Source organism: Stegostoma tigrinum, chromosome 37 (assembly GCF_030684315.1).
Source record: "Stegostoma tigrinum isolate sSteTig4 chromosome 37, sSteTig4.hap1, whole genome shotgun sequence".
NCBI classification, from domain to species: domain Eukaryota; kingdom Metazoa; phylum Chordata; class Chondrichthyes; order Orectolobiformes; family Stegostomatidae; genus Stegostoma; species Stegostoma tigrinum.
In genome coordinates, this window is record NC_081390.1 from 885,553 (window position 1) to 907,421 (window position 21,869).

The window sequence follows — 21,869 nt, forward strand, 5'->3', positions numbered from 1 at the left end:
TACTGTAGATTTTCTTCAAACCCCAGTCTCTACCCTGTGGGAATTGATATCCACATCCCATTCAGTTCTTGGACAAATCCACCAACCCCAGCAAAGGTGGGCACAAGATCCCAAAGTCAACTAGGATATTTCAGAACTGGAATGGCAGCTGGAATCCACTGGCCTCTAAACCTACTGCCCTCCAAAACTATTCTTTTCCCATTTACTTCCCCAAATCCTTCTCAAAGCCTTTCAAATTCAATGCTGTTGCTGAGTGCACTGGACTTTATAAGATGGTTATACTTTAGACAGTCTTCTTTAGTTTGCTGTAAAATGGAGTTGCTTGGAGAAGGGGATGGGACCTCTGTGCAATCTGCTTGGAGTAGGCCTGTGTAATCTGATATCAAGTCTGCCTGGAGACCAACGCACATGATATACACATTATGGAGACAATAAATGTAAATCAAAACTTATTCAAATGTCAGCTGTAAGTTTTAACAGTAAGTTAGGACAGAAAGGAGAAAGGACCTGGTCTTGCTGCTGACAGACTCTTAAATTCAATCAGACAGAAAGATTTCAGGGAGGAGACCACAGCTGTCACAGTAAAAAGATTGTTTTGTCCTGAGTTTTTGTTTGAAGAGAGATTGTAAAAGCAGAGGTGTCGAAGTGGGCTATGGGAGATGGCCGAAGTCAACAATAAGAGGCCTTTAGGGTTTTTTGAAACAATGGAAGTGGAGTGGCCGGCTCTCACAGATCAAACTTCCTGTAGCAATAAGAAGCTGTTCGGGTCCCAGAAGAGTTGGGGTTTCAATAAAAATTATTCCCAGCTGCTACATTCTCTGAAATCTCTCTTGATGTTGTTTCACCCTGATTGGAAAACTGCATGTAAGAATATGTGTTTGAATTTACCTTTTTGCTAAGTAGTATGTTTATGGGATGTTATTACTAATTAACTGTTCTAATATAGTAAGTACTGTATCTATTATTAGTTAAGTTTTCCAATAGTTAAGTCATTCTAAATTCTTCGTCCTTTTGTTTGTATTTTAATTGTGTTGTTTAAATAAATTGTGTTTTGCTTAATGTCGAGTAGTTTGAACAGTCACATCAAATCTGGAACATGCATTTCATACCTACCTTTAAAAAAATAAAAAGTTAGGGTCTAGGCTACCTTCTTAAAATATTTTGGGGGAATCTGGTCTAATCCGTAAGCAGCGAGTCAAAAGAAAGGGAATCTTTAAGGAAAGCTATCCTGGAATTGGAGGCAGCCCAGAGAAGATTCACTCAGCTGCTCCTGGGTATGGAGGGATACTCTTATGACAAGTGGTGGAGTAGATTTGGCCTGTACTCATCAGAGTTTGGTGGAATAAGAGATGACAATTAAGGGACTTGACAGAGAAGACGTGGAGAGGTTGTAGGAAAGTTTGGACCAAAGGATATAATCTCAGGATAAGGGGTTACCCATTTAAGACAGAGATGAGGAGATATTTTTTGTCTCAGAGAGTAGTGAATCTTTGGAATACTTCATCATAGATGTCAAGGCTGAATCATAAAGTAGATTCAAGTCTGAGATAGATAGATTTTTAAGATGGGAATCTAGGGTTCTGGGGATAAGGCAGGAACAGGATACCGATTGTGGATCTGATTGTGCTCTCTGATGAAGGGTCTAGGCCCGAAACGTCAGCTTTTGTGCTCCTGAGATGCTGCTTGGCCTGCTGTGTTCGTCCAGCCTCACATTTTATTATCATCACTGATTGTGGATCATCAGCCATGACCATAATGATTGGTGGTGCTGGCTCGAAGGGCCGAATGGCCTACTCCTGCACCTATTGTCTATAATTATGATCTTATTGAATGGCTCAGCAGATTCAATGGAATAAATGATCTACATCTGCTCCTATGTATTTTAGGCTCATCCAAGTAAGGGCTGATGAGGGCTGAAACCCTGCTTGATGAAACAAAGAATGTGAAGAGTTCAGAATCGAGGAATTGTGACAGTGTATCTTGTTACTTGGAACCCATTTGTGTTCAAAAGATTGTGCGAAATGGAGTGCTTTTAAAAGGACACTGGAAGTTTCACCCTGGTTGGGCAGGGAAAAGGGAGGCTGTTCAGGCAGGAGAAGCTCAGGATTCTCATACACATGGCTTAAAATGACTCCTGCCAAGAGTATGGAGGAGGTATCAATATGTTTTGGGGTTTTCAGCGATGTTAGGAAGTGAATTCTGATAGTAGCTTTAGCTGTAATGCAGCATATTAACTAACTATTAGTTCATAGGCAATTAATGTTGATTTTAATTTTTTTGTTGTAGTAAAAGTTTTGAGTTGTGAAATCTCATTATGTGATTGCAGAGGGCACTGGGAAATTCATATCTTTCTTCAGTCTCTAATGGAATCATAGTACATCACTGTAAACAAACCACTGAGTAGGTATATCATCAAAAATACATCACCAAGGAGAATCACTGTAAACATATTGTTTCAGGAATAAACAATTACTTACGTGTCTCCATTTTCATCCTGAATAGCTGTCAGGTGTCTCTGAACAGCCAATAGCATGCGTACGTCCCCAGTGATGGCATAGTCCAACAAAGCTCGGGCTGTACGCTCTGTAATCTGTAGAGCTCTCATATGAAGAAATTGCTCTGTAGAACAAAGGAAGAATTAGTGACCAGCATCTCCTCCTAAACAAGCTCCACATTCAAACAGGAGAAAGCCATGTAGTCCTCAAGCCTGTTCTGTCATTCAATGAGATCACAGTATAATTACATTTACCTGCAAATGCCCCATATCCCTTAGTACTTTAGCTAATTTGGCCTGTTTCCCTGTGTAGCTTTAGCTGATTTGCCCTATATCCCATGTACCTTTAGCTAACACAAATTTGCAAAGTTTTGCTCATTTTCAGCCTGTCAATATCTCTTGGTAATTTTAATGTTTCAATCCACTCTGTGCGCAATATCATTTATCTCGAAGTAAACTTTGACTATATATGATTTTCTACGCAATCATTGATAAATACAGTGAATAGTTTGATAGTACAACACAAGATCATAGGACCAGTGTAAGACACCACTCTGCCCATTATTCAGCTCTGGATCTCCCAACACTCAGCTCATTTCCTAACAGGTCAATCATTTGTCTTCAATCCCAAAAGCTTCCACCTTTGCCAACAATCTCTGATGAGGCACTTTTGTAAATGACTTCTGGCAATCCATATACATGCTAAGACACATAAACAACATGCAGGGACATCCTTTGTCTACAACTTTAGTCCCCTCTTGAAAACATTCAATATGCTTCAGCAATCATGGCCTATTCTCTACAAATCTAGGCTGGGTTTCTTTGATCAGCTGAAATGTAAATGAGCTGTGTCATTCTACACACAATTTCTCAACAATGATTGTTAGATTATCTGTTCTGCAATCTTTTGGTTTCCTCTCTCACCTCACTGAATAGCAGAGTGGTTGGCAGTTTTCCAGTTTAAGGACCGGTTCCCGAATCAAATTCGAGTGGAGAATTTGTCACAGCTATGGGCCTAGTGTAGGAAAGTGGGACTCATACTGATATGAGTGTATTTTTTAGCTGTACAGACTCAATGGGCCGAAGGGCTCCTTCTGTACTGTATAATTCTATAAATCTTAAAAATAATTTAAACTGGAGCTTATACATCGAACAAGACCCAATATAGTTTCTGGTACGAGTTCTGAACATTTCAATAAGGATGAATCAAGGCTAGAGTTCCTTGGAGACAAAGAATATGGTGAAGCAAAAGAGAGGCTATATGATACACATCAAGTGAATTCTTCAAGCAAGAGCCAGACCAAATATAATAAGAGGTGGAGTGAAGTGAACAATGAGATTGGCAAGAGAGGGGATAGATTGACTCTTAATGTAAAAGTGAACGCAAAACTCTTTGCCTAATTTCTGAAGAAGGGTCTCAACCCGAGACGTCAGTATTCCTGCTCCTCTGATGCTGCTTGACCTGCTGTGTTCATCCAGCCCTACACCTTGTTATCACAGATTCTCCAGCATCGGCAATTCCTACTAACCCTGCAAAGCTCTTTGCACAGTCTGTAAAAACTGAGTGGGGTGTAACAGGCAGGATGTGGCCTGTTGGATGGCCATGCCATAGCACTGCAGCAGCTCCTGATGAAGATAGCTGCCACCATCTACAGGGATCTACAGGACCTGATAGCTCTAGTGTAGTACAGGTCGGTGCTGAGGGTGCATGCTCTGTGGGAGGCTCAGTGCGATGGGTGCACTGCACTGTCAGAAAGTTGGAACTGAGCAAGTGCTGTCAGAGGATTGTTAATTTGGAGACTATCACTTGAGATTTTGTTTCAATGTACTATTTTGTACAAACATTTGTACTCTTACAGCAAAACGCATGATTCAATGTCATTTTTAATGGTCGAATCCACTTGAGGTGCTCCATTAACATGTACCTGAACCCTTCAAAATCGTTTCCTCCTCAATCAGCCCCTCGCTACTTTACAGCCTGATTAGGATCTTTACCTCTTTTCTATGCACCAAGTCCCCTGCCTCAACACACACACTGTCCAAAAGGGAACTTTTTTACCCAACTCATTGCAGTACAATCTTCCTCTTGAAGCTGTTTTACAGATTTGAACATTGCCTTCACACTGGGTCACCACTCCCACAAACTCAAAATCATCCACATGGTGTACAGAACTGACCCTGTGGGGCATGGCTTCCTGTCACCAACTATTCAGGAAACCCTCACAATTCTCACACTTGCAAGCAGCTGTGGCTTCCCCTATTTCAATGCCTCTTCTCCAGGATCTCTTGCACAGTCCTGTCAATGTCCTTCTGATCATCCTGGTACACTGCATCCGCTGCATTTCTGCACGTGTCATTCTCACCTACCTGACCGAGTGGGGAGCTGGCGAGCCTCCCCTGAAGAGTTGTCTGTGTTCTGGACCGTGTGTGGTGGTGAGGTGGTGTATTGTAGGCTCTGCTCAGTTGTTAGTTCCATACACCCCTGTGGTCCCCCAGAGTGGTGCATTCCCTGTTGGAACGTACAGTGTGGGTTCCCAAAACTATTCATGAAGCCAATAGAATTGAAGTTATAACCTGTAAAGAGAGCAACAGAGGTCCTGAGAGTGCTCATGGAGCTCACCATTCAGTCAGCTGGCCAGCTGCTGAACACAAGATAACACCACCCCCAGTTCATTCAACTTCTGCTCCCTTCCCTTGCCGCCGCTCTCCTCTGCAGTTTCCCAGCCATTGGAGCCAATGGTCTCCATCTTTCAATAAAAGAATTCAAATAAGATTAAAATTCAGGCCTCACCTCCTCCCCCTCCTCTTCCGCCAAATCCTGTAGCTCCCCCTGATGAGCCCCCTCCCCCAAAATGATCCGAGAAATGAGGGAGTCTCTTCTGCCTTTTGCGATGGACCTCTTCTTTGTCTGTTGGAAGGAAAACAAAGGAGTAATGCAAATGGCTTCCCATCAAATCAGCGTTTGCAAAAACATAGCCCCGCTGTCTCTTGCTTAATATCTAACTGGAGGAGGATCAAAGCAAAAAGGACAAGTAAATCTGTTTTGAAAAACTTAGTGCATCAATCAGTACTGCGGCCCTATGAGCTCTCACTCCAGTTTTGGACACACTGGCTCTGACGGGCATATTGAGATTGTCAACCTTGCTCCTTATCTTGAATAGGGCTAGCAGCAGGCAGGCTCAGACCGAGCTGGAAACTCCAGGCCCAAGGGGAAGGCTGATCTCGGCCTCAAGGCTGAAGGAGGCTCAACCCAAACTGAGACCAAGGACTACTCAGATGTCCTAGCCAATTATCCACAAAGATTATTTCCCCTTTGTGGGAGAGTCTATGACCAGATGATGTAATTGCAGAATGAGGAATTGCACATTTAAGACAAAGATAAGGAGGAATTGCTTCACTCAAAGTGTAGTGAATCTGTGGAATTCTGTACTGCAGGGAGCTGTCAAGGCTAGGTCATATACTATGTTCTATGTTGAGATAAACAGATTTTCAAATCAGTAAGGGAATCAAAGATAAAGGCAGGAAAATGGAGTCAAGGATTACCATATCAACCATGATCCTGTTGAATAGCAAAGCAGACTTGATGGGCCAAATGGCCTACTACTGCTCCTGTCTTATGGTTTTATGGCAAGGAGAGGTGAGGCCACACAGGACTGGAAGAGAGGCCACAATCATCTCCACAAGGGTTGTAAATTGAGCAAAAAGTTCTGAACAAATCTTTGCAGTCCTGAAGATTGAAAAGTGATCCTGAGCACTGTCGTGTGGTGTACATTTGCTCTGGAACCCTGAACATTGATGTACAGACCCGGATTCTCTCCTCTTCTCCTCTGAGGGAAACAACTACCATGAAATCTGTGGTAAACATCAACACGGAACAGGTAAAATCTGGGCTATTTTCCATCTGAGGGACCTCACTGTGTGGCAATCAGCTGTCAGGTTAGCTGCAATTCGCAAAGTAGCTCAATGCATTGAGATGTCCTGAGGTTGTGATATGCTGGGTTTTTTTAAAATATACTTCCCGATTTCTTTCAAGGGTCAGGTTTAATTGGTTGACCTCTGAAATAGCATTTGGAAGTCTCTCTGCTGGTCAGAGTTTATCTGGGCCCCCAGCTCTAGACCAGGATTGCAGACTTACCTTCCACTCGGGGGCAGTATGTAAATGCTTTGGCCTCACTGGTTTCACCATCCTTCCTCCTCTTCAGCTGGACAAAGACGGTGATTGGTTTCTCAATATCGATATTCCAATATCGCGGGGTCCGGAAAACAATGGCAAACTGAGCAATAAACAAACCCACAGAGAAATCACATTTACAGATGTTTGCACAGCTGCTAAACAGTAACTTTCAAATGGGAAACATATGGTCAACATCAGCTGGACTGGAATCCTGATCATCAAGTTACAATAGTTCAGAGAAAAAAACATCTTGTGAGAGGAAACAGGTTCAAAACACAAGGCCAACGCTCCAGTGAAGGAGTGCCACACTGTCAAAGGATCAGAGCTCAGGGAGCGCTGCAAGTCAGAGGATCACGGTTGAAGGAGTGCTGCATTGTCAGAGAGTCAGATGTCGCACTGTTGGAGGGTTGATACTGATGGAGAGCTGCACTGTCAGAAGTACCTCCTTCAAGTACTTTGAAATACTTTGCCAGTGGAAGTCGTGGAAGCAGAGTCATTAGTGACATTTAAGCGACTGCTGGGCATGCACATGGACAGCAGTGAATTGAGGGGAATGTAGGTTAGGTTATTTTATTTTTGGATTAGGATTATTCCACGGCACAACATCGTGGGCCGAAGGACCTCTACAGTGCTGTACTTTTCAATGTATGTTCTATGTTTTATAAGTGAGGTGTTAGATTTAAAAAAAAGAAAGAGAACTGACTTCTCTGTAGTGCCTCTCACAACTTCACATAGCCCAAAGCACTTTGTGGCTCATGACATAGTTTTGAAGCAAAGTTACGTTAGAAAGTAAGGCATAAAACCCAGTTTCAGAGCTGGAATTATAAAGAGCAGGATGTGCCTGACTGAACTTCTTAAAGAAGAGACTAAATTAATGAACTGTCTGCAACTGTTATTCATATGGTATACCAGAAGCATTTGAGAAGGTCTTTTTCAAGTGATTGTTAGCAAAAGTTGAAGTTAGCTAAAAGGAAGGAGGCAGAGAGTGAGAATAATGGACAGTGATTGTAATCACCGGGAGGTAATCCAGTGAGGAATGACCTCTTAGCTATTTATTTATCAATGACCGAAAAGATAGGAGAAAAAGGCACATTTACAAATCTAGTAGAGACCCAACAGAAGGCACCGTTGTAATCAACGCAGATGAAAATCTAAAATTATCAGGAGATATGGATTGATCAATAATAAAACAGTGGAAAATTTATTTTAGTGCAGGTAAATGTGAAGTTATTCTCTTTGGAGTGAACAGAGCACTTTGTAACTGGTGAGAGTGCAGTTTGAGAGAGAGCAGAGGGTCCAGGTACAGAGATTATTACAATGTGAAAAAACAGATAAAGAACACTGAAGAAATGCTGGCCTGTTTTAGTGTGAGGAAATATGAAGACCACAGCTGTGGATTATCTGTGTAGCACTGGGCACTGCTCCTTCAGAAGCAGATGCTGGCCTTGGAGAGGGAGCAGTGTAGCTTTACTAGACAGCTGAATGCAAGGGGTTCCATTACAAGGAGAGCATAAAGCGAACAAAGGCTGTAGTGCCTGGAATTTAGAAGGTTAAATCATGACTTGATTGAAGTTTCAAAGGTGTTAAGGTATTCAGATAAATGTCACAGAAAATAGGTATTTCAGCCTGCTGGAGTGTCCAGGAATAGAAAGGCCGGGTGTATAAATTAGTGTTCAGATGTTAAACCTGGATTCTCTCTCTCTCTCGCTCTCTCTCTTTCCCCCCACTTCTTCATACTTTTTACTATTTAGCATACAGTCCCAGAACACAAAGCCCAGCAGCACAGTGTGAGGGAGAGTAAAGCAGCGATAGAACATGCACAAAACCAGGGTAACCTGTAGCCGAATTGTTCATCAGGAGAGGAGTTTCAATGAACTGCAGTGTTTTTATTTACCTGTCTGTGAACATCTGTAGGTCCAAAATCTCCGTAGGCCTCCCACCCATTGTCATCGTCCTCATAGAAACGCACCTGGATGTCATCTGGAAAGCAAGGTATTTTGGTAATGAATTTTCCGATAGGTAGCTGCAACACTGGAGGAGGGGAGGGCAAAATATTCAGAATCAATTTCAACTCTTACCCTTTTTGCTGACAGCAGCGGAGGAACAAGGAGCTGGAGTCGGCCATTCAGCCCTCACACCTTATCTGTCTTTTAATACAAACATGGCTGATCTCATTCTGGCCTCAAATCCACTTTCCTGCTCACTCTCCATAACCCTTCAGCCCATTACTAATTAAAAATGGGTTGATTTCCCCCTTAAATTTACCCAATGTCCCAGCATCCGCCACACTCTGAGGAAGTGAATTCTACTGATTCACAATCCTTTGAGAGAGGTCATTTTTCCTCATCTCTGTTTTAAATCTCCTACTCCCTCAGTCTAAAACCATCCCCTCAGTTGCTGTCATGATGGGCCACTGAGCATTAGGACATCAGAGGCACAGTTGGCAGGCATTTGCAAAATGGGCTACTTAGAGATGCCATCAGTACGGGTCAAACACAAAGCACATCAAGGGAAATCACATACAGTTTGAGTCACTGAGGTTCTGAATGGAGGGCAATGTGTGGATGTCCCCTGCGTGGATTTTCACTAGGATTTTGGTCACATTCTATAATCTGCAGCTAAACTCAAGGCCCAGGGAAGTGGGAACAAATCGGTTGAGACAGCGATTTCCAGACTGAAGGACAGTAGTAACTGCTTCCAGTAACTCTCTCAGGGACAACCCCCATGTGCGTAAGTGACACAAAAATGGAATTTGAGGGAAAATTTAGCCAAACTCTCAGGTAGTAACAACCTGTGGTTTTTGGGAGCTATGAGGAAAGAGGCAAACATTGCTAGAAATGTACTATTGGATCTGCTCTCACGAGCTTCAGACTGCACATTCCAGATCGTAATAACTTTAACAACACAATAAAAGCTTCCTCTTGTTCTAACTTACTAAGGCACTATTTTACTTCTTCCAATAGAAACATTTCCCCTTATTCACTACATTACAACCAACACTTTGCTTAAAATCACCTCATAATCCCTTGTCTTAACATCTGAAATCAGTCATGATCCTGTGAAGAGCCTTCTGGCTCTGGAACCTTAACTGTTTCTGTGAGATCGCCTCTCATTCTTCAAAACTCCAATAGTTCCAACTTGCTCAACTTTTCCTGAACTTTCAGCTAGGAATCAGTTCTGTGAACGTTCCCTAAGCTGCAAGTTTATTACTCTTTAAAATTGTACAAAGTACTCCAGAGTTCCGAAGGGGTCATTGGACCCAAAACATTGACTGTTTCTCTCTTCACAGAGCTGTTCAGTTTCTCCATCCAGTCATGTTTTTGTTACAGTATTTTCAATGTGGTCTCATCAACATTCTCTCTCAGCCTAACCCAGCACTGGGGAACCCATTCATGTTGATTGCTGTGCTGACACATAGCTTCCACTTCCAGAAGCTTCTGCCACACATCAACCTCAGAATCCACACAGCAGGAAAGAAAATGAGGGAGAATGTTGGGTCTTCCCAATGCCCCGTACAGTTGCACGGACTTCCCTACTTTTATATTCTATTCCCTTTGCAATAAAGGCCAACATGCCATTTGTCTTCCTAATTACTTGTTACACTTGTATTCCTTAATAGTGAATTCTAATATCTTGTTAATGACAGATTTTAAGCTAATCGACTTATAGTCTCCTGCTTTCTGACTCCCTCCTTTCCTGAACAGAGGTATTACATTAGTTTTCCAATCTGAAACCTTTCTAGAATCCAGGGAACTTTGAATTTTGGAAGGTTACTACCAATGCAGCCACTTTCTTCATGGTCCTAGAATGCAGGCTATCAGGTCCAGGAACTATAGCCTCATTAGCTTTCCTGGTCATTTTTCACTAGCAATACAATAACGTTCGAAGTTCCTTCCTCACATTTGGTGTCTCAATCGTCTGCAATTATTGTGTGATACCTTTGCAGTTTTTACTGGAATACAGATACAAAATACATGTACAAGGTCCCTGCCACTTTTTCATTTCCCATGATTAATTCCCCAGCTCGTCTTCTCAAGAAACTATTCTTGTCTTAACTCCCATTTTCATTATTAGATATTTGGTGACATTCTTAATATTTGTTGTATATTTCTTGCTGGTTTTCTCTCATGCACCAATCTCTCCCTGTAATTCTTTCAGTCATCCTTTGCTGGTTTATAAAATGTTCCTGATCTTCTGGCTACAACCAATATTCACAGCATTTTTAAAATATTCATTTGTGGGATGTGGGCATCGCTGGCCGGCCAGCATTTCTTACCCATCCCTAGTTGCCCTTCAGAGGGTGATGGTGAGCTGCCTTCTTGAACTGCTGCTCTCTGCCACCTGTAGGTTGGCCCACAATGCCATTAGGGAGGGAATTACAGGATTTTTACCAAGCGATAGTGCAGTTACAGCGATATATTTCCAAGTCAAGACGGTGAGTGGCTCGGAGAGGAATTCAGAGGTGATGGTGTTCCCATATGTCTGCTGCCCTTGTCCTTTTAGATGAAAGATGTCTTGGGTTTGGAAAGTGCTGTTTGTGGATCTTTGGTGAATTTCTGCAATGCATCTTGCAGATTGCTCAGTATTGGTAGTACTGTACTTCTGTGGAGGAGGGAGTGAATGCTTGTGGATGTAGAGCCAGTCAAGCGGACTGCTTTGTCCTGGATGGTGTCAAGTTATTGTGTGTTCTTGGAGCTCATCCAGGCAAGTGGGGTTAGGAATTAAGTTACGCGCCACGATATTCCCAACTTCCGGCCTGCTGTTAAAGCCAGTGCGTTTATGTGGTTGACACCATCATTAAATCGTAGAATTGTTACAGAGGAAGGCTATTTAGCCCATTGTGCCTGTGCTGGCTGTCTTGAGCATTTTAACTTTGTGCCCGTCTCCTACTGTTTCGCCAGAATCCAAGATACTGTTTTTATTTTAATAATTAAATAATTTCCTCAATTGAATCTGTTTCCTCCACATTCTTAGGCAGTGCATTCCAGGCCTTAACGACTCACTGTGTGAAAATGTTTTCTGAGATATTGCATTTGCTTCTTTTATAAAGCCCTTTAAAACTGTGCCCTACGGTTCTTGATCCATTTATGAGCACAAACTGTCTCTCTCAATATGTTGAAAGCAATCTATAATGATTTTAATGAGTTCAGCCAAGTTGACCTCATAGAATACGAGAATACATTACTTTACCCTTCTCCACATTGAACCTCAGCTGACGTCTATCCTCTCACTCCACCAACTTGTCAATGTCCTTTTGGAGTTCTCACAGTTTATAATTCTTGCAAGTTTTCAGTTTATAAATCTCCCAAGTTTTGTGTCATTTGCACACTTTGAAATTGCCCACTGCATACCAAGATTCCAATCATTAATATTTATCATGAAAACAAAGGCACCTAACGCCAGCCCTGGGAATCTCCACTGTAAACCCTCCTCAAGCCCAAAACAGACCCATTTACCATTACACTTTGTTTCCTATCACTCAGCCAATTTTGCATCCATGTTGCTACTGTTGCTTTATTCCATGATCTATCACTTCCCTCAAGTCCGTTGTGTGGAAATGTATCAAATGCCTTTGCAAATCCATGAACACGAGATCGACAGCAGTACCCTTATCAACCTCTCTGTTACCTCTACAAAAAGCCTACAGCAAGTTAATGAGACATAATTTTCCCTTGACAAATCCACTCTGACTCTTCCAAATCAGTCCATCTTTTTCTCGTGTGCCTATTAATTCTATCCCAAATAATTGTTTCTAGCCATTTCTCCACTAACGAAGTTAGACTCCCTCAGGTACCTAGAGACAACGCAGCCTTCAAGTAGAGTCTCTCTGCCTCAGTTTTGTTGAGAATTAGGAAATCTCTCCTTAAGTGTGGACCACCACTCCTCTGTGAGAAGGATGCAAAGAGGCTGCAAAGGTGACTCAGTGATGAGGGTAGCTTGAAGAAAGTGGGACTGTTCTCTTTGAAAAGAAGGTGGCTGAGGGGACATTTGATTCAGCTGTTCAAAATCATTAGCAGGCTGGTAGAGTAAGTAGAAAGAGAAACTGTTCCCATTTGTAAAAGGAATATGAATGAGAAGGCATAGATTTAAATCCATATCTCATGAAAATTAAGCAAAAGAATTGCAAAAGAAGCGAAGTGAAAAAAAGTTATACAGTGAGTAGTTAGGGTATGGTATAGACTACTTTAAATGTAGTGGAGGCAGTTTCAACTGAGGCATCGGAGAGGGACACTGGATCATTACTTGAATAAAAATAATGTGCAAAGATATGGGGAAAAAGCAGCAGAATGGCACTCAGTAATAATACTTAGTTGTAGAGCCAGATCACTTTTGTGATTCAATGATATATGGTTTTGGTGTGACTACATAGAGCACTGTGTGCATTTGGTTGCCATACACAGGGATATACTTTCCTTAGAGGGGTGGCAATGAAGGTTCACTAGATTCCCTGAAATGACAGGCTGTAATAGAAAATGAGTAGAATTGGCTAGCTTCTCTGGAATTTAGGACACTAAGAAGTGATTATCGTTGAAATACATAAGATTCAGAGAAGGTTTGACAGAGTAGATGCTGAGAGATCGTGGCCTTAATGAATGGTAATGGAAACATGAGGCACTGAATAGCCTACTTCTGCTTCTCATGTTGTGTTCAACAAAACCTGTTTTGTACTCCAAACCTTTAATAATAAAACCATGGAGCCTGTTCAATTTAAATAAAATCTGCCCCTCGCCTTATCAATTTATCTCATGACTATCAACATGAGAAACAACTGACAGTGTGTCCTGGAACTGACCATCAGGAACCACCTTAGTCAACTTTGCGTAGTAGAAAACTGGCTCTGCCACTAACTGCAAAGAGAACCTTTCATCTCACTGTTTTGACACTAAGCTACCTGACCTATTCTAAACTGAGAACACCACTTATATAATTTCTTTAATGGAGGGAAACTTTGAAGACGTCTGAAAGGAGTATTAACGATCCCAGAATACAACTGAGCCTTATTAAGTCCTTAGTTATGATGATCAAGAGCTTGATCAAAAAGGATTGTTTTAAAAAGTGCCTTAGAGGAGGAAATGTACAGAGGCTAAGAGGTGTAGGTAGTTAGCGAGTTTTGAGAAGATTTGTTGCTCAGGTTGAGGTTCTGGATGTGAGTTTGCTTGCTGAAGGTGTAGGAAGTCTCTTCTTGGGTTTGAAGCCGACACAATTAAATGCTTGGCAACTAGTAGTGGGCCGTTTAAAATCAAGAGTGCGCAAGAGGACATAATTAGACGAGTGCAGATATCCTGAAGTATGGTTGGACTGGTGGAGATGACCAAAATAGCGATAGGCATAGCCAAGGAACGATTTGGAAACAAAAATGAGAATTTAATAAAATTACTGTTAATAGTATCAGTCAGGTAGAAAGTACAGAGAATAGGATTTGGTTCAAGATGAGACTCAGGCAGTGGAGTTTTAGACGACCTCAAGTTTTCAAATGGGCAAATGTGGGACTCCAACAGGGAATGCATTGGAATTGTCAGGTCCAGAAATGAAGTAGTTCCAGATGAAGGTTTCACTGCTAATGAGCCAAGACAAGAGACAGGTAGGCAGGATTAAAAAGATGTAAAGAGACAGCTTTAGGGATTGCATGAATGTGTTGTCGGATGTTCATCGTGGGATAAACAAGATGCCAAGGTTGTGCTGAGACAAGCGTAACATTACATTGTTGCCAAGGCAGAGTAATGCAATCAGTAGGTAGTGAATAGAGATTGGTGTGGGGACCACAGACAGTGGTCTTCCCAGTTTTAAATTGTTATCTCTACATAGTTCTGCAACTTTATGCTCTGTTCAAAAGTCATTACTGACAAGGAAACAGAAGTTAGCCATTTGTTTACTTGTCAATATATCTTGATTCTTCCACCATGTTCTCCAATTATTAACACAACATGCGCACTGTACGAAGTGAGCCATTCAAACCTTAAAAGAAAATGTTAAAATTGTGGAATATAAAGTTAAATTTATTTCATTGAAAATTTAAATAAATTACATGAGGTTTGACCAAGACTGCAAGGAATTAGATGGAACACCAGATGAATAAAACAAAAGTTGATGAGGGTCGAGCTGTGGATGTGGTGTATATGGACTTCAGCAAAGCATTTGATAAGGTTCCCCATGGTCGGCTCATTCAGAAGGTCAGGAGGAATGGGATACAGGGGAACTTAGCTGTCTGGATACAGAATTGGCTGGCCAACAGAAGACAGCGAGTGGTAGTAGAAGGAAAATATTCTGCCTGGAAGTCAGTGGTGAGTGCTGTTCCACAGGGCTCCGTCCTTGGGCCTCTACTGTTTGTAATTTTTATTAATGACTTGGATGAGGGGATTGAAGGATGGGTCAGCAAGTTTGCAGACGACACGAAGGTTGGAGGTGTCGTTGACTGTATAGAGGGCTGTTGTAGGCTGCAGCAGGACATTGACAGGATGCAGAGATGGGCTGAGAGGTGGCAGATGGAGTTCAACTTGGATAAATGTGAGGTGATGCATTTTGGAAGGTCGAATTTGAAATCTGAGTACAGGATTAAGGATAGGATTCTTGGCAGTGTGGAGGAACAGAGGGATCTTGGTGTGCAGATACATAGAATCCTTAAAATGGCCACCCAAGTGGACAGGGTTGTTAAGAAAGCATATGGTGTTTTGGCTTTCATTAACAGGGGTATTGAGTTTAAGAGTTGTGAGATCTTGTTGCAGCTCTATAAAACTTTGGTTAGACCGCACTTGGAATACTGCATCCAGTTCTGGTTACCCTATTATAGGAAAGATGTGGATGCTTTGGAGAGGGTTCAGAGGAGGTTTACCAGGATGCTGCCTGGACTGGAGGGCTTATCTTATGAAGAGAGGTTAACTGAGCTCGGACTCTTTTCATTGGAGAAAAGGAGGAGGAGAGGGGACCTAATTGAGGTATACAAGATAATGACAGGCATAGAGAGAGTTGATAGCCAGAGACTATTTCCCAGGGCAGAAAAGGCTAACACGAGGGGTCATAGTTTTAAGCTGGTTGGAGGAAAGTATAGAGGGGATGTCAGAGGCGGGTTCTTTACACAGAGAGTTGTGAGAGCATGGAATGCGTTGCCAGCAGCAGTTGTGGAAGCAAGGTCATTGGGGACATTTAAGAGACTGCTGGACATGCATATGGTCACAGAAATTTGAGGGTGCATACATGAGGATCAATGGTCAGCACAACATCGTGGGCTGAAGGGCCTGTTCTGTGCTGTACTGTTCTATGTTCTATGTTCTATGTTCTAACACAGTTTCTGCTTCAGCATCCCCAGCAGTGTACTTTGTGATTTGGAATAAATAGGATTCAATGATACAGCTATACTGTGTGCAAAATGTTTGCTGTGTGACAGCAGTTTCCAGTGTAAAAGTGCAGATCAAATTGGAGCCCTGTATTTTTATGCATGAGGCACAGTGAAGGGAACATTGCTTGGACAGATTGTCAGTACAAGAAACCTTGACCTTTTTCAGGGCCATATGTCAGAATCTTACAGTTCCACTGTGGCATGTCTATCAATGAGTCAGCAATCAGACAACATAACCTCCACCAGCACCCCATGCTGGTACCTTTGCAGTGATTCCTATTGTTGGCTGAAGGTGGGACTGGCTTAACTTTGCTATATTTCCATAGTTTCCCAGCTGGCTAACATCATAAAATTCTGATGTGAAGAACAGCCACTCTGATCACAGTTGGCTACTCCCTCATTCACGAAACAGTGCCCATACCAAACCTGGCTAAATAAGGAGTATCTTTGCCCAAAATACTGAACACAAATGGGCTAATGCCTATTGTCCTTCGACCTGAAAAGCCTTACCTTTCTGAACCTTGTCACACAAGAGGTAAATCTCATCCCCGCCTGTCACACAGCCTGACGTTTTGTCCATCCTGACAATCTTCAGATTGGAAGCATTTGGAGCCTCTGCCAAGTAGACAAGATTGGGAAAAAAAAAGCATGCTTTAAATTACGTGAAAAATGAGCAAAGCAAGCTTCACACACATCTGGAAAACCATGAGAAATAAAAACCTGATGAAATGTCATCAACCTGAAACGCTAACTCTCCACAGACGCGACCCAGCCTGCTGAGTCTTTGCAGCAGTTTTTGTTTTTATTTACAATTTCCAGCAGCCACTATATTTTGCTGCTGGAAACGTTTTGGCAGATTTAAACTCAAAAAAACCAGATGGATGAAAATCTGCTGCATGATCCCTAACATAGGGAATCATTCATTTTCATAGAAACGGGCCTGGTGCAATGCAGCGCTGGAAGTTCCGACTCTATCCTTGCACTCCCTGATCACTTTCATCAGTTACTATCTGTCAGCAGTGAGAAGCGTCAGAGTGAGAATAGTAATAAAAAGACATCTATCACGTCCTGTCTGTAAACTCACATAAAATAGTGCAGAAATAACTGCAGGGAATTTCCCGTTCTTGAGTCTTTGCTATTTTAATTGAATGTGCAGGAAACACCAGGGGAAGTCCACTGGGACAATCTTCCCATACTGTGTTTGTTATTAGTCACAAAATGCCCAGACACGTACTGGCTCATGAACCTTTGCTATCTTTGACTGTAGCTCTGAGAGATCAGCCCATGAGCAGTCAGTCTACAAAATGACTGATCTCCACTAGTCACCTCCACCCTCCACAAGGGACCTGCAAATGGACCAGCTCATGGGACCTACCCAAGGCATGTTACCCACTGATTTTAGCACAGGAGCTTGAAGCACCACTCACCATGTTTCACAGTACTCACCATCAGCTCCATGTTGAACCTCGGCTTGTATATCTAACTGCCTTTAATCATTTCAATCTCGCTCTCTCTCCATGTAAGATCCTCATAGCTTTCTACATGTCTGTCTGCTATCACAATGAGAAGCCCCAAGAAAAAATCTATTATCTCAATCAGAGATTGCTTTCAGATTCTTCTGTCTCTTTACACCACCTGCATTTCCCATCAACTGAAATCATATCCTATTCCCTACTATAAAATTGCAGCTTTTAAGACTTTTACATAAAGCAGGTTGCAAAATCAACATTATTTATTTGGTCACCATTAGATGAGCTTTTAGTTCCAGACTTTTTTTTATATAAATTTGAACGCATGCCCCCAGATCATTAACCTGACATTCTGAGGAAGGGTCACTGAATCTGAAATGTTAACTCTGATTTCCTTCCACAAATGCCGCCAAATCTGCTGAGCTTTTCCAGAACTTTCTGCTTTTGTTTCTGATTTTCTGGCTCCTTTCAGTTTTCATCAGCCCAAGGTTCTGGGTTACTAGATTTTACCACTATACCATTGTCTCTACAGGGAAGACCTGAGCAGAGTAACTTCCTTTGTGTTAGCACTAGGATGTTCCAGAACCAACTGAGCTATGTATCTTCAGAGTCCTCCAACCCCAATGCCTCCCACCAAGGCTGGCTCATCCCCAGGCTGACACCCCAACACAAGACCCTTTGTTGTCTAATTGACTAACCTTTAGACTTTGATAGTCATCAATCTAGGACTTGTTCTTACTAAGATATTCAGCCATGTGTCTATTGAACAATTTTCTAAAGCCTTCACTTTTCCCACTGACTAATATTGTCTCAGACTCTGGCTGCTGAGCTCATCTGGAAACTCAATGGATTTTGCTGGGATTTCTCAATGACTCAAATATACTCTGCTTTCAGAGGCAGCTGATGCCGATTGAAATGTTTTCAGATGTTCATGTGATAGTTTTCATGTCTTTTTTTGCCTGTCTCACACAAACCCTTGACTGTCACCTTAGCCCAAGGTCTGTATTTACACGTCTCAGCCTCAGCTTTTCCACTGTTACATCCAGCCCTCTAACAAAGCTGCTTTTCTTTTCCTCAACCATATCATGCACATTCTCTCTATCTCCCCTGCCAAATGCCCTTTCCACAATCCATCAAATTCTCAACTCACATCCAACCCTTCTCCTTAATCAGAAACAAACTCTGACTCGTCTGAAATGGATCACCTGAGGGTTTTAACCAAGCAGCTATTCTCAATGAGCTGCACTGGGCCACGACAGCCCTGTATACTTGCTGCAGGAACCTCTCTCACAGCCTTTAGATCTCTCCAAGGCTTTTCGAAGTCAACGTTGCTAACTATCCAGATGTATATCGCCCTGCATCCTGCAGACAAAACAACCTTATCATCTCCCCAGTGACTGAGCACATACAGAGTCTCTACACTGCTTCTACCCTCCAACAGGGCTGTCACCCTCCCCTTCCCCCCCCTTAATCCACCTCCAATCCTCAAAATACCTCCCTCTCTCCTCATTCCCTCCCTTTCTCCCTCTCTTGAATCACCCATTCCTTTCTCTTTCTCTCCGCCCCATACCCTTCTCTCTTTTCTAATTCTCTGATCCCATCTCTCTCTTATTTTCCCCTCCCCATTCCCTGCAATGTCTATTCTCCATTATAAAATTCTTGGTGAGACTTCTTTGTACAGTTACAATGAAAGGTCAGTAACTGTCACAATAACAGATGCTGATTTAAAGATTTTCTTTAAAAAAAGACCAAACATTTCACTTTCCAATCAGCAGTGAACTTTTTTATAAAAAAGGAGTCATCTTTATAGCTTAGTGGTCAGACATTCTCCCACTGGCTAGCATGCTGATGAACTGGGCTCTGGTGATTTACAGAGCCTTGGGCATGGAGGCCAGGCTAGCAGCCACTCTTACACTGGCCTCAGGGGTCCCCTGATGGTACAGCGATGGTAGGCCATTCGTGTTGGTCCAGATGGAGCAGTGTTCAGTCGCAGTGACCAGCCATCACTCATTAATCACAGAATTATCCTGCTCATCAATTCCCAGCTGCCTGATGGGAAATGACCCCAGAGTTCGCCCCAAAAGGGGCAATCTGGGTAGGTGACCGCCTTCCAGTCCCCAGCGTGGAACGGCTCAACAGCAAGAACATGTGTTCAATGCAGGATCCCAGGCACTTGTGGGATCTGATAGAAACAGTGAAGGATCCCTAAAGATAACCCTTGGTTTACTCTCACGTCCATTCCAATTGGCAGTGTGGCTCTGTCAATTATGCCTTCCCCATGTGAAAATAGGCAACTCACTGGTAGTCCCACAACCCAGGGGCAGATTGCTGGTCACCTGACCCCTCCCCTCCCCACGCTTCACCCAAGTGTGGCCCATTGGCCTGGAATCATCCAGTGGCCAACAAAGCCTTTCCCAGCCATTGTAAACATGGCACAAATTGATTGTGAATCTTCCAGAGCTCTTTCTGTGTCAGAGATAGAAGGAACTGCAGATGTTGAGAATCTGAGATAACATGGTGTGAAGCTGGATGAACACAGCAGGCAAAGCAGCATCAGAAGAGCAGGAAAGTTTGATGTTTCGAGTTGAGACCATTCTTCAGAAATGGGGGAGGGGAAGGGGATTCTGAAATGGTTCATGAGGAGGCCACAATGGGAACAGTGGATACAGTATATCACATTAACAGATGTGCAGGTGAAGAAGACTTTTCACATCAAACAGATGTTCACCTCTACGTTGGGGAAACCAAGTGGAGACTTGGGGCCCGCTTTGCGGAACACCTATGCTCAGTTTGCAACAAACAACTACACCTCCCAGTCGCAAACTATTTCAACTAACCAAAACCCCCCCCCCCCCCCCCCGCTTCCCCCAGCTCCTCAGACGACATGTCCCTCCTGGGCCCTCTGCAGTGCCACAATGACGCCACCTGAGAGATGCAGAAACAGCATCTCATATTTCGCTTGGGAACCCTACAGCCCAAGGGTATCAAATGTGGACTGCACAAGTTTCAAAATCTCCCCTCCCCCGACCACATCCCAAAACCAGCCCAGCTCATCCCCGCCTCCCTAACCATTACTCCCACCACATGCCCCACCCCCATTTCCTACCTACCTAACATCATCCTGCCTCCTTGACCTGTACGTTCTCCCTGGACCGACTTATCCACTCCCTAACTCCACACCTACATTCACCTTCACTGGGTCTAACCCCACCTCTTTGACCTGTTTGTCTCCTCTCACCCTATCTTCTCATTCATCCATTTTCCCCCACGCATTTTTAAACCCCTCCACACACTGTTGTCACCCCGACACATATACAACATACAGCGTCACCCCCACATACTGTCCCGTTACTTACTGCTGTCGAAGATGGGGTCAGAGATGACAGGTTCAAGTGGCCGTGTATACATGCCATCACTGTCAGGGAGGTAAGCTGTGAACTGTAGTCTCACAACGCTCAGATCCATCTCCTTGGCTAATTGCTCAGACTCTTGGCGAAACTGCTGTGCTTCTTGAGCTGGTTTTGAAGAGAGTCCTTGTTGGTTATTAATACCCTCATATAAACGTACATGAAACTCTCCGTTGTCAGGGCTGTGTAACCCTGCTGCCCCACAGTAACTGATGCACTGTCTTTCCAGTCATAATACAATGGAGAATAAAAACAGTTTCCAGGAAACAAATCCTAATTCCTGTGGGAATCTATCTTCATTCATCAGTACCTGCCAAATTAACAATTACAATGTCAATTTTTTAGTGGCTTGTTATGTCTGATTGGCAGAAACTTGTGTTCCATTCTGTTTATGTTTAGGAACATAGGATTTAGGAGCAGGAGTAGGCCCTTCGGCCTCTCAAGGCTGCTCTGCTGTTCAATAAGATCATGGTCTGTGCCCATTACTTGTGACTCCCTTATGGATCAAAACTCAGTATAAAACTCACCCCCACTGGTTCCTACAGAAGTGAGTTGCACGGACTAACATTCCTTTGACAGAAAAACATTCTCCTCATTTCTGTCTTAAATGGGAGACCTCTCATATTTAAACCATGTCCTCTAGTCCCCACTTCTCCAACTTTGGGGGTGTGGGAGGATTGGAGGGGCTCTCTCTCTGAGAATCCATCCTGTTAAGCCCCATCAGGCCTGTAGGCCAATTGTGATCAGAGATAATAGGAACTGTAGATGCTGGAGAATCCGAGATAACAAAGTTTGGAGCTGGATGAACACAGCAGGGCAAGCAGCAACTTAGTAGAAAAAGGTTTCTTCTGATGAAGGGTCTAGGCCTGAAACGACAGCTTTTGTGCTCCTAAGATGCTGCTTGGCCTGCTGTGTTCATCCAGTTTCACACTTTGTTATCTCTGTAGGCCAATTGCTTGTTTTGTGACATTGTAAATGTCAGCAGTTTATT

At 42.9% G+C, this 21,869-nt stretch overlaps 1 protein-coding gene across 4 annotated transcripts in view; it reads right to left on the reverse strand.

The window, feature by feature from the left end:
- The window catches only part of LOC125467469 (nuclear factor NF-kappa-B p100 subunit-like), a 187,847-nt gene that overhangs the window by 10,752 nt on the left and 155,226 nt on the right, over positions 1–21,869 (reverse strand). For all 4 annotated transcript variants that reach the window (XM_048563313.2, XM_059640406.1, XM_059640407.1 and 1 more), the window contains exons 8-14: positions 20,828–20,986; positions 16,513–16,617; positions 8,563–8,648; positions 6,630–6,768; positions 5,286–5,402; positions 4,862–5,068; positions 2,478–2,619 (exon numbers count right to left, since the gene is read on the reverse strand). In XM_048563313.2, the coding sequence (XP_048419270.1) occupies positions 2,478–2,619; positions 4,862–5,068; positions 5,286–5,402; positions 6,630–6,768; positions 8,563–8,648; positions 16,513–16,617; positions 20,828–20,986 (955 nt within the window). The remainder of the gene's footprint in view (positions 1–2,477; positions 2,620–4,861; positions 5,069–5,285; positions 5,403–6,629; positions 6,769–8,562; positions 8,649–16,512; positions 16,618–20,827; positions 20,987–21,869) is intronic.